The sequence below is a fragment of the Artibeus jamaicensis genome, unplaced genomic scaffold (assembly GCF_021234435.1).
Source record: "Artibeus jamaicensis isolate MK-2021 breed Jamaican fruit bat unplaced genomic scaffold, CSHL_Jam_final scaffold_1964, whole genome shotgun sequence".
In the NCBI taxonomy this organism is placed as follows: Eukaryota; Metazoa; Chordata; class Mammalia; order Chiroptera; family Phyllostomidae; genus Artibeus; species Artibeus jamaicensis.
Genome location: NW_026522030.1, coordinates 63,371,465 through 63,383,348, shown reverse-complemented (window position 1 = coordinate 63,383,348; position 11,884 = coordinate 63,371,465). Strand labels below are relative to the sequence as shown.

Here is an 11,884-nt window from a genome sequence, read left to right as displayed (position 1 = left end):
TGGTATATACAGTTTCCCAATGCCTGGCTGGGAAGGAAGGTTAGTTACTCTATATATCCATGCATATCCATGTAGACCCTCCCATATACAAGATGGGAATGTTAATTTTGAATAAGTTAAAATTATGTTACTATGCTATGTTTTTAAAGTATACTTAATATATGGGAGTTCCTCTGATTCTGTTATTAATTATATACAGTACAGATTTTATCCTATGGATTTTATTCTTTTATTCTATATGCCTATTAGACACCAATGCCGTCTTGCTGAGGGTCTTTAATTTACATTATCCTCTTTGTTAATTAACTCTTTGTTAGCAGTAGGCTATTTGTTTGGGGGAATAAAAAATTACACATGGATTTTCAGCTACTCAGGGAGCAGCACCCCTAATAGTAGCCCCCACCATGATGTTCAAGGGCCAACTGTATTTGGGCCTATTTTCCACAGTTTCTCACTCAAGTTGCCACTTACCTGATTAAATGATTGGCATACCAGCAGTCTTGCTTTTTGCTCTGTCTCCACATGAATGTGCTACAGTAAACCAAGAGCCTCTGCGACCAGGTTCCTGGTCATCATTTCTGAACACAGGCGGCTGATTAGATGGCAGGCACGTGGAAGTTGATGTGGTGTGTTGACTGTTTAACTCTGTAACGCAATTAACAGGGATTCCAGTACTAGGCCCTCAACTCACACAGGAGCACTAGCAGTGGTGCGCTGCTTTGGTACAAGAAACTGCACTCGCCGGTGGGACCCTTCTGGAAGACATTTCCAACTGTGGGCTCGACACACCCTGCCTGGTGGAGGATACTCAGCACTTGCCCCTCCTGCACATCACTGACAAGTGAGAGAAGGATCACGTGAGGGACTTCTCCTTAAAGTACAGCGAAGACCTTTGGAAACACCTATGAGACACGTTCTTGGACAAACAAGTAGGTAGGCAAGACATTTATTCACTTACTGTATAAAATGATAAATGTGCAACCAGTCAAAACTAAAAGTTTTTACAATGTGCAATACATTAGGGATGTTAATTTGACATGATAAAAGTCACATGTCTCCCCAGTATAACTCCGGACCTCCTCTTTTAATTTCTTCAAATACACAAATCAATGTTCCAGAGAAACAAAAACCAGATCCCATTAATTTATCTTTTAAACTTATTTATATATACCTGAAAGGCCTTAGGCACGTAAGGAATGAGATTTCAGTCTGCTTTCAGGGTGAACATTCTGGACTGACTGGGCACAGGAGACATGGGACCAAGGCTGTTGCATGTGCCAGTGAAAGCAGGTGGCTTCTGTCACTGAGGGTGACAACGGGAGACAGAGCAGTCTGGTCCACGTGCCGTGGATTTTCAGTCTCTTCAATGCTAACCCATGTCCTGTTAAGAGTCATACAACTCCTCCACTTTTCTTACCTGCGCTGTGAGGGTCAGTGTTAGGTTTGTTAACAATATTTTACTTCTATGCAGCAAAACGTTTTATAGCGTTCAGTACAAGGGTAAATATCAAAAATATCTAGGACAATAATGAGTTATACATTATAGTCATTGTACTTTCCCACCTTCCTTTAAAATCCACATATTTAGAAAAATATATTATTGCATATGAAACCACAAACAGGCATTCTGATTTCAGTACATTCTTACTCAAAACAGTATATACAGTTCTTTTTTAGAGTCAAAGTGTACTACAGATTCACACGCGGGGATCTTTGTGGCGAAAGCCCCAGACATACAGCAATATATGTACACTTCAGTTTTCTAGGCCCCCCCTTCTGGCAGAGGCTTGTTTGCTTCCTTGGCATCAAGGTATTGAGGGTCTCTCCTGCCAGTGAAGGGGAAACAGTATATACAGACGACAGTGGTCCGTCCTAGGCGGCTTCTTCAGCAGAGCAGTCGATCCCCGCATAGGTAAACTTCTCATACAGTGTGGTATTCACGTAGGTCTAGGAGGACAAGAGTGGTTCAGAGAGACAGGCTTGCCCCAGCGCCGCCTTCCTGGGGCAGTTACAGTGATTCTCTGGTGTCCTCGGCTTGTTTCACTTCAAATACTAGGTACTTAGGGGACATATTCCTGCCCTCGGTTCCTTCTGTATTTAATGACTGTCTTTCTGGAATGTAGCCCTTGACTTTCGCCAGTAAGATTTCACCCTCTCACTTTCCCCAGTTTCTGAACTTCTCTTTCACATTGTCTCTCATCGGCCCCTCCTGAAATGCCCAGCTCTCTACGCTCCTTCCTCCGTCCACTTCTCGGCCCCAGCTCCCATGTGCTTGTACCCACATCTCCGTTTAATCACCACTTGGGTTCTGCTGACTTTCCAAATCCACTTCCCTAACCTCAAATTAGTCTCTTAAATTCCAGATGCGCACAGCTGGCTGCCTCCTAGAAGTTTTTGCAGAATTCTTGACCCTCCCCATAGGGAACTGTGGACCATGCTCCGGTGCTTCCTGCCATGTGCCTGTGCCCTTGGGTGAGTCACTTTTACCTCTGAATCTGTTGCCTCGTCTATGTAATTAAAGGGTCAGGCTACATGACTGGTAAGATTTAAGATTCCAACTCAAACAGCTAGATATACATGATGTTCTGTGTGTGCCTATATCTCATATAGAGGTCTTATTTCCTCCAAAATTGTAACTTCCTCAGAGTTGGGGGTCACACCTTTTATGTCCCTATAATACTGAGGGCTATGCCCAGAAGAACCTGTTGAATGATATCAACTGTTTTTAACAACCACATACAAGGAATTCCAATTAATGAGCCCCTGCTTGGTCTCCACACTCACCTTTCGTTCTTCTAACATCCTGTTTAAGGACACCAATATCTGGGCAAATGAGGGCCTCTCATACGGCTTCTCCCTCCAGCACTGTCTCATGAGATCATACCTTTGAAAGCAAAGAGTTACAGGGTTAACTCTGTGGCTGTGCTGCAGTCCTGGGCACAGCCAAGGGTAGGGTATGGAAACCAGAGGAGAATGTAGCCATTCAACATGAGGTCGTTAAGCTTAACCAGCAGAAGACAGATGAATGGGACCGAGGAAGTTTCTATTAGGCCTCCCACCTCCCGACCTGAGTCCCCTTTCTTCTCCCAGTAGATCCGGTGCCCGCTCCCCCTCACCCCACGGCATCATCCCTGCAGCATCTTGGTCTCAGCTACTCTGATCTTCTGGAAAGAACTGGGTTATGTTTCCAGGGCAGCATTTTCCTTAAGATACTCTATCTCTCACAATCTTAGTGTTTAAGTTTTTAAAAAATTGCTTCGAGCTCAAATTACTGGGCAAAATGCCACCTCCCGCATCTCCATCTCAGGGATTAGCACAGTAAATCTTGAGAAGCCTTGCCATTAAAAATAAACAAACAAAAAATCTGTTTAACCGCGTTTATCACGACACTTCCCAAACATGATAATCAACACAGAACTCCTTTCCCCCTCCATTGTTCATTCACATCTTGCATGTTCCATAAATGTAGCCACAGAAACACTGATCTAAGGCGGTACTTTCTCAGATGTGGCTAGAACTGCCTGCATTATCAGAATGCGGATTCCTGGGACCCACGCTAGACCTACTGAGTCGGAATGTGGGGGAGTGGGGTCAGGATTTCACACGCTGAGCGAACGCCTCAGAGGAAGCTGTGTGCACAGAACACTATCACCCATGGGCCTCGGGTGTCACAGATTTCAGAACAGTTTGCACTTTAACAGAAGTTTCATAACAACTGAAAAGTCTCACTCCTCATGGAATGAATCTCAAAATGTGGAGTTTTGGAGACTTGGTCCAGTGACGGTTCAGGTACATCCAGGGTTGCCCAGGATGGAGTAGATTTGTGTCTCTTGTACCAGTAACAGAATTAGTAGCACCCTCTTTCACTCTTGGAAGTGGCTTAGTCCAATAATGACACACTATTTACTCAACCTAGAGCCTTCTACTCTTTAAACTACACCAATTAGGCAGATGCTCCCTTAGCTAAGTTGCGGGAATTCTGGTATCACTGAAGTTAATCATTCTCTCCCCCAGAATAACTTACTCTAGAAAGTAATCCCTATAGAAGCAAAATTCCATGAAGAAAAGTCCATCTTCCTTAATGTAATAGCTCTGAAATCGCTACCCCATGTATTTATCCATACGTTTACCTATTTATGAATAATTTCATCAATTTATTTCAGAGCTTTTCTGCATTGGTTCACCTTCCTCCTAACAACCTTCACAAGAATCAGCACCTGGACATCTGTGTCTGGAAAGCCTGTGTCCCTGCCTAACAGTCCCAGTTTAAACAGCCCCTTTGTGCCTGCCTGTTTGTGATCTCCACGGTGTGTGCCTGCATGTGCATGGAGGTGCACATGTGTGTGCACGAATCAGGTAATTTCTTCATGGGAGTCGGTCTGTTCACAAAACATGCAGCAGGAAGGTTAAGACCAAGTGGCCCTAGGAAGAGGCCTAACTTACACCTCATCATCACAGTTCAAGGGCTTCTCCAGCCTGTAGCCCTGCGGCAGCTTCTCGTAGAGCTCGGCACACGTCATCCCGCAGTAAGGGGTGCCCCCTGGAAGACAGGAAATGGCGCTGCCCTCAGCCCACTCTGGTGCAGAATGCAAAGTCCTCTGCCCAGGGGCTCAGAAGCCAAAAGATTGGGAGAACAAAGTGGTGTGCGGGGTGTGTGCATCCAGCGTGATCTTCCTCTCTGAGCAAACCCACTGCACTCACTCTGCAGACCGCACTAAGGTGTGGCCATTCCTTCCACCGGAGGGCCAGGCACCATGCCTGACTTACAGGGCTAGTTCTCTTCCCAATCTGTCCACACACAGCACATCCATTGTACCAACGACGTGTCTGTCTTTCCCAATTGGAAGTATGGAGTTTTGTAATTTTTGTTCTAGCTACAATAGTTACTGTCCAATTTTAATTATACAGTAAAAGCAATGCGTGGTTACTGTAGAAAACTTGGGAAATATAAAAAAGCATCAAGAAAAACTATAGTAGCCCTGGCTGGTGTAGCTCAGTGGACTGAGCGTGGGCTGGGAATCAAAGGGTCACCAGTTCGATTCCTAGTCAGGGCACATGCCTGGGCTGCAGGCCACATCCCCAGTAGGGGGCATGTGAGAGGCAACTGCACATTGATGTGTCTCTCCCTCTCTTTCTCCTTCCCTTTCCTTCTCTCTAAAAATAAATAAATAAAATCTTTAAAAAAAAGAAAAACTATAATAGCTTTTCTACCCTCCCGGTTTTTTAAAGTGTCAATATTTTTAAACTGGGATCATAATGAATGTGCACCTTATTTTTTTTTTAGCAAGCACATTTTCACAGGTTAATCAATAGCTTTCAAAATGTGATTTTTTTTCTTGGCTACATAATACTATCACCTTAAAGTTGTGGAAATAAACGTGGAATAGCTCTTTTCACAAGCAGAGGCAATGGATTTATCACAAAGTTCATGGCCACCAGATTTACTATTGCATATGACATTAGATATAGAGAAACACAGGAAACAAACACACTGATACTGATAGACAGAGACCCACAAGCTCTATTTCCTAGTCGCATCTGGTGGCACCACGTACAAATGGTCCCTCTGGGATTTTACAGGGAGGGAGCCCAGGGAGGGCTCGGTCCCTTTGTCCAGAGCCTTTCCTGGGAGAGGGACATGGCTACTCACCTAAGCTAACAATCTCCCAGAGTAACACTCCATAGGACCATCTGTGGGTGGGAAACAGGGACAGCAACAATAAGCAAGCATTAAAACGGTGAAACAATCATTGTCCTCCCAAAAAGTGAGGATGACTGATCTTTTGTCCGAAAAGAAAATATTAACTGTCTGCTTGTTGGTACAGGACCATCACACAGCATGCATCTCTCTCCGCTAGGCCCAGGGGAGGATTATCACAGGGGAGCTGATAGTTTTCTAAAGCCCCACTCACTTTAGGTAGGGAGTGTGAGGTGATACTATGGAAAGCAGGTGGCATTCTAGGCCAAACAGGTTGCTCCAGTCTCTGCCACCTGATGATATTCATGTGACCTGGGACAAGTTACTGAACCCCTGAGCCTTCTTAGTATATTGTTCTAAAAATGGGGACAATTTCCACCTCAAAGCTAGCTATGCAGAGATGTGGGCTAGCAGATCAAAGGCGCCGTGCACACCGAGGAGACAGCCATTGCCAGCCTCCTTCTCACCACCCCCGTGTAAGAGATAACCCTGGACAAGTCCCCTCAAACTTCTGGACCTCAGTTTTTCCTCCTGGAAATAGGGCATGTGGGCAAGATGGCCTAAGTGTCAATCCCAACCCTTCCTTCCACCAGCAGACTGAGTCTGGCCACTGTAGGCCGGAAGCAGAGCCGGTCTCCCTGTCTGACCTTCCTGTCACCTCTGACCTCTGACCTCGGTCCCAAGCACTGAGTGCAGTCTGGGAAATGGAGCCAGGAAGGCCAACACCCCCCTCGCTCCTCAGGAGACCAAGTCATCGCCACCGATGTTGCTCCTTGACAAGCAAAAGGAAACCCCAAACCTGCCACCCTGACTCACACCCTGAAAACTGTCCGCACTGTGGCTTCATTCTATGAATTTATTTCCTGGGCTTATTGATTAGCTTTGTTCTCAGAAGGACATAATCATCTGTCAGATGTATATTTTTCTGGAGGAGAAAAGGAAAAACCCTCAGTTATGAGGCTTACTCACACATCACTGTTGGTTGTATATACGCTGTAATTTAGGGACTCAATCGCCATCCAGCGCACTGGGAGCCTTCCCTGGAGAAAACGAAGTGAAACACCACTTAGGCAGGGCAGGGCCCCTTCACAAGGCTGGCAGCTTACCCAAGGCTCTGGCTCACTCAAGCCCACAGGGCACCCTTTTTGCAGTTCCCCAGACATAAAGAATGACAGACTCAGGAGCTGATGTTTGGTCTAAGTTCCAACCACAAGTGTGTTTTCAAATCCAAAGACATGCAAATAATGTGAGTCCTACTTACCTCCAGGGGTCCTACTGCAGTTTACACAGAGAAAAGTGTATGTGTGTGAGTGTGAATGTATGTGTGTACTCAGTCATCCATTTATTCTTTGATGCACTTTGTGGCTCTCAGAGAAACTGAGAGGTTTGAAAGGGGAGACACAGGCGTAGACACCAAGAATCAAACTGCAATGTGGGAAAGACTCAGGTGGTGTGAGGAGAACCACCGTGCCTGGAGGAGGTGGGGGAAGAATTTCCAGGGGAGGGGACATTTGAGCTTGGTTCTCTGAGATGTGTAGGTGTCAGCAGGTGGCGCAGGGAGGAGAGAGCATGGCAGGCCAGAGTGAACAGGCTGCATACACACCACCAGGAGAAGAAAGTTCTAGCCAATGAGTTTACACTGGGTTTGGAGATGGGATGAGAGACACAGCCTTTGTGTGCCTCTCCCTGACTCCCTCTAGGTTGTCCCCATTTTTTGGCTAATTGAGTCCAGTCTGGGAAGAGTGGATGGGGACTAGACATAGGGGAATGTGACTTCTGAGTTTTATTCCTAATTTCCTCAAATTCACTATGGTTTTGGGCGCCCTTCCTATCAGTGCACCCCAGGGACCCTAAGATCCTTTATTGAGAGACAGAGACCTTCTTCTCGGGGATTTGTCCAGGTTCTAACGGTGGCATTTCAGCCACATTCACCAGTGGATGGGGCGAGATCAGGCGCATTTAGGGGATCTTTCTCAGCCCCCTGAAACTGGAGTAGGTGTTCTCCCAGGTGGCTACCCATCCATGAGAGCAGCCCTGCCCCATCCCCAGGACTGTGCCCGAATGCTCAATTCTCTCCCAGTTCTTTGTGAAGTGGCCGGGATGTAAAGCTGACCATAAACCCCAAATGGTAACTGCATACTTTAAGGCTCACTTATGAAAGGGTCCTTTCTCACATCTACACTTCAGTATTCCCAACACGCCCACCTTGTTTTACTGTTCATCCACCCCCCCACATCCCCCACCTGTCGCTGTAGTGCTCTCTGCCCCTTCCCAGCTAAAGGATGGAAAGAGTGGTCTACATTCTCTGTTTTGTCTTTGCTTTCCTTTACCTGCTGGCTCCTGACCTCATACCTCCTAATTACTAATTTCCAGGTGCACCTTCTCATTTTTTTCTTATTTTGGGTGTCTCCACTTCCATCTGTTCCTCCTGCTCTCTGGCCACCGTCATCTCTTACCTGATGACCACCACCTCTTAACTGATCTCCCTGCCTCAGTTTCCCTCCCTAAGGATCTGTTCTCCATACCACAATCAGAATGAGCATTCTAAATAGCAAATCCCATCACAGGGTTCCTTTCCTTAAAGTTCTTTAATGTCCCTATTGTCCCAAGATCCCAAATCCTTAGCTTAGTCCAAAATCCCTAGCTGGAATTTGTGGTTCTTCCAGAAGACCTTATCCCTGCTTCCTCCTCCAACTCTGAGTTTTTAACAATCCTTTTTTTCACATGACACTCCAGCCATATTGAATTACCTAGTTAACGAGTGCTTCATACTTTCCTTTGCATCTAGGCTTTTATATATACTGCACCCTTCTGAACATCCAGTCCATTCTCACATCTCCACTATTTCACACCTACCGTAAAACTCAGGAGTCAGCCTCCTCCAGGGAGCCTTCCATGTTTTCCCACATGCTCAATTTGGTGTGTTTTCTCTGTTTTGCTGGGGCCCTGAGCACTTGTTACCTGTTGTTTTCTGTGTTTTCCTGGCCCTCAGCACGTTTACCTGTTGTAATTGTTTATTACGTGTTTATCTGTGAGCTCCTTGAAGGTGCAGGCTGGGTCTGGCTCATTTACCTCCCAACTTTGTAGTAAATATTGTAATAAAATAAATTGGTTATGAGAGGATGCATATATTAATCAATGAAAATAAAACCCCAAATCAGTACATTAGTTTGCAACGGTTCCCATATTAGAATCACCTGGAAGGAAAATAAATTGATACAGAAGCCTCACCAGAACAACTGAATCTGAATAACTAAGCAGTAGGGTTTGGCATCTGTGTTTTTTAGAAGTTCCCCAGACGATTCTGAAGTGCAGTGAGAGTTGAAAATCTCTGACTTAAACAGTAGGACAGAGAAGGTAGCCACTCTGCCCTCTGGTGGCCTCTTTGTACACTGCACCCTTCTTGCAGGGGGCTTGCTCCTCTCCAATCCCTGTACCTTTCCTCCTCAGACCCCATGCCACCAGGGAACACTACCCTGCCATTAGGAAATAGATTGAAGCCCTGAACCCAAGGCTCGGTTCCTCTAGAATTCCTCTTAACTTCCCCAAGACTGCATAAATCCCTGACCTTTTTGAAATGGCAAGCAAACCAGCATTTGCCTTGGGAACCTGAAAGCATCCGAACAAGACGGTAGGTTGTGGGCATAAATTGTGTTCCTTCCTCCGGCCCCTCACCGAGGGCACCGCATCGCCCAAATGCAGGAGTGAGGCAAGGAAAGGAACTCTGTGCAGGAGATGGGAGGCTTCCAGTGGCACAGGAAGAGGGGACAGCCAGAGGGGAGGGGTGAAGAGGGGACAGCCAGAGGGGAGGGGTGAGCGGTGGGTCCTGCTTCTTTAAGACCAGCCCAACAGAGAAGCATCTGCTTTGAGTGGGGCAAATTCTGAAAATTTAGGGAACAAGTATTGTCTGTGAACTAGCCCTCAGGGAGGTGCCTATGGCTTCAGAAAGTGTGCCTGTGATAAGCACCCAGGCCAGGCGGAGAGGTGTCTCTAAGAGCCAAAGGGATCCCACTTCAAACCCTTATCAGGAAAGAGAGTAGAAAGGTCCAAAATAGTTAAGTTCATTGTGACTGTAACTGTAAAAATGCGTATGCTTGCAGAAAGCACTAAGTAAAAAAAAAATTTTTTTAATGTGTCAAGGCAGCGAACTATGGGTCATTTCCTTTTCAAAACATTCTTGAATATTGTTTCTGTGTTATCTTGTCAGCCAGTAAAATAAGTATATTGAAAAGAAAGGAAACCTGAATTTGAGGATAAATACAGAAACCTGAGCCTTTTGGAGTCAATTTGGTAACCACAAAGTAAAAGGAGCCTCTACATTGCAAAAATTGGCAGAGTCCTGGGAAAACTGAGCCCAGGTAATGTTTATCGGACCTAGAAAAGGGTGAGCTAGCCCTTGGAGTGGGCCTGTGAACACAAGGAAAGGCTCCAGGAATTGCCACCCTGGGGCCCCACATCTGCCTGCTGCTCAGGGAAATCAGATGTGGCGGCATGTTGTTGGTGAGACAAGCTGAGAACGCTCTTCATTTACCCTTTCGAGCCTCTCCTGGATAAGACTGAAGTTTCTCCTCCGCACTCCCCAAACCAATGTGCCTGCCCCTGTGCCAGTCAATGCCAGCCCACAGGGCAGCCTGGAGAATGAAACAATGGATGCTGTGCCTGTAACGAGGAGCCCAGCGCCGCTATCGAAGCCGGACTGGCAGCAGTTTGGGTAGCCATACTCTTCATTAGTGTGTGCCCCCCTGGTGCATCCTCGAGCTCCCTCCCTTTCTCCATTCCCGCCACCTTCTTTTTAGTAACCCCCCTTTTGAATCTGATTCCTCTCCCCTCTTGATTCCTATCCTGAGTGGGGGCCAAGACCCCTTTGTTAGTGACACTGCCACAACACAAATATCCAAGGTGTGACATTTCTAGGGCTTTATGATTCCGGGGTGGGCAACAAAGGCAGGATGAGTTTAGTTTCTCTCTTCTGCTGACACTGGGTAGGTTTTCCCCAGATCTTAGCCTTGAGATACAATATTACCATTTGGAGACTAGGTATCTTTAGGTAAAAGTGAATTTGATAGCTTTGTGCTTAAAGGGAGAGTAGGGGAACTTTTGGCAAAGAGGGAATCTTATGCGGGCCTTTAGAAGTTCCAAGTTTTTCCACAGGGCCTTCTTGTGATTTAGCAGTCTCATTAATTTACCTCCCTTGTATCTGGAAAGTATGTTAAATGTCTTTTATTGCCCCTCCTATATTTGCTGTGTGTAGAAAGAGATAGTGGGAACTCCCCAGAAGTTTCTTTCTTTAATTCTGTTTTTAAAAATTTAGTACTCACATTATCCATTCCTCAGATTTCTCCCCCTAGTCTTTTTTTTTCTATGTAACTTTTAAAAATTAATTTTTTTGTTATAAGTTTCCATTACCATCTATCCCCCTTACACTCCCCTCTGCTCCTGCAATCACAATGCTGGTGCCATGTCCATGAGTCCTTTTTCTTTTTTCTTAATCCCTCCACCCACCACCCCAACCCTCAGAGATGTCAGCCTGCTCTCCATCTATGAGTCTGTCTCTATTTTGCTTGTTAGTTTATTTTGTTCATTAGATTCCACATGGGAGTGAAATCATTTGGTACTTGTCTTTCTCTGACTGGCTTGTTTCACTCAGCATACTGTATTGCAGTGTTATTTACAATGGGCTCCCCAGAGGTTTCTGAGGGAGACACGTTAGGGTCTGGCCTGGGTCTAGACCTGAGCCCCTGCTCCTGAGGCTTGCACAGACAAGTGCTTGGCCAGATGTCACAGTGGCTTCTCTGCTGGCACTATGGCCCCCCAATCAAAACCCAGAAAGGAAGTTTGCTGGGCCAGGACAATATCTGCCGGGATCAGGGTCAGAAATGCCTCAGTCCCGCTGGGCAGCGGTGGCAGAGAGCCACGCCAGGACGGGGGAGGGCCTTGGACAGGATGCTGTTGGTGTCTGGTTGGAACTTACCATCGTCTTTTTCACATAAACTTCTTGACCTCGGGACAATCCAAAATCTGCTATTTTGGCTACATAGTTCTCACCAACTAAAATGTTCCTGGCAGCCAGATCCCTGTGAATAAACTGAAATTTTAAAAAACATCATGTATTTTCAGCTTATTTACATTTTTTACTTCATTCTGTTAGCACAATACCCTAGGGGCAAACATTTTGGGAAACAGAGA

At 45.9% G+C, this 11,884-nt stretch overlaps 1 protein-coding gene across 3 annotated transcripts in view; it reads right to left on the bottom strand.

The window, feature by feature from the left end:
- Positions 1–924: 924 nt before the first annotated feature.
- The window catches only part of TEK (TEK receptor tyrosine kinase), a 107,915-nt gene continuing 96,955 nt past the window's right edge, over positions 925–11,884 (bottom strand). For 2 of the 3 annotated variants that reach the window (XM_053656330.1, XM_053656329.1), the window contains exons 18-23: positions 11,670–11,783; positions 6,668–6,738; positions 5,651–5,691; positions 4,444–4,540; positions 2,785–2,884; positions 926–1,947 (exon numbers count right to left, since the gene is read on the bottom strand). In XM_053656330.1, the coding sequence (XP_053512305.1) occupies positions 1,873–1,947; positions 2,785–2,884; positions 4,444–4,540; positions 5,651–5,691; positions 6,668–6,738; positions 11,670–11,783 (498 nt within the window). In that variant the 3' untranslated portion in view covers positions 926–1,872. Of the gene's footprint in view, positions 1,948–2,784; positions 2,885–4,443; positions 4,541–5,650; positions 5,692–6,667; positions 6,739–11,669; positions 11,784–11,884 lie in introns of all 3 variants that reach the window. The other variant, XM_053656331.1, reaches the window with a different exon arrangement.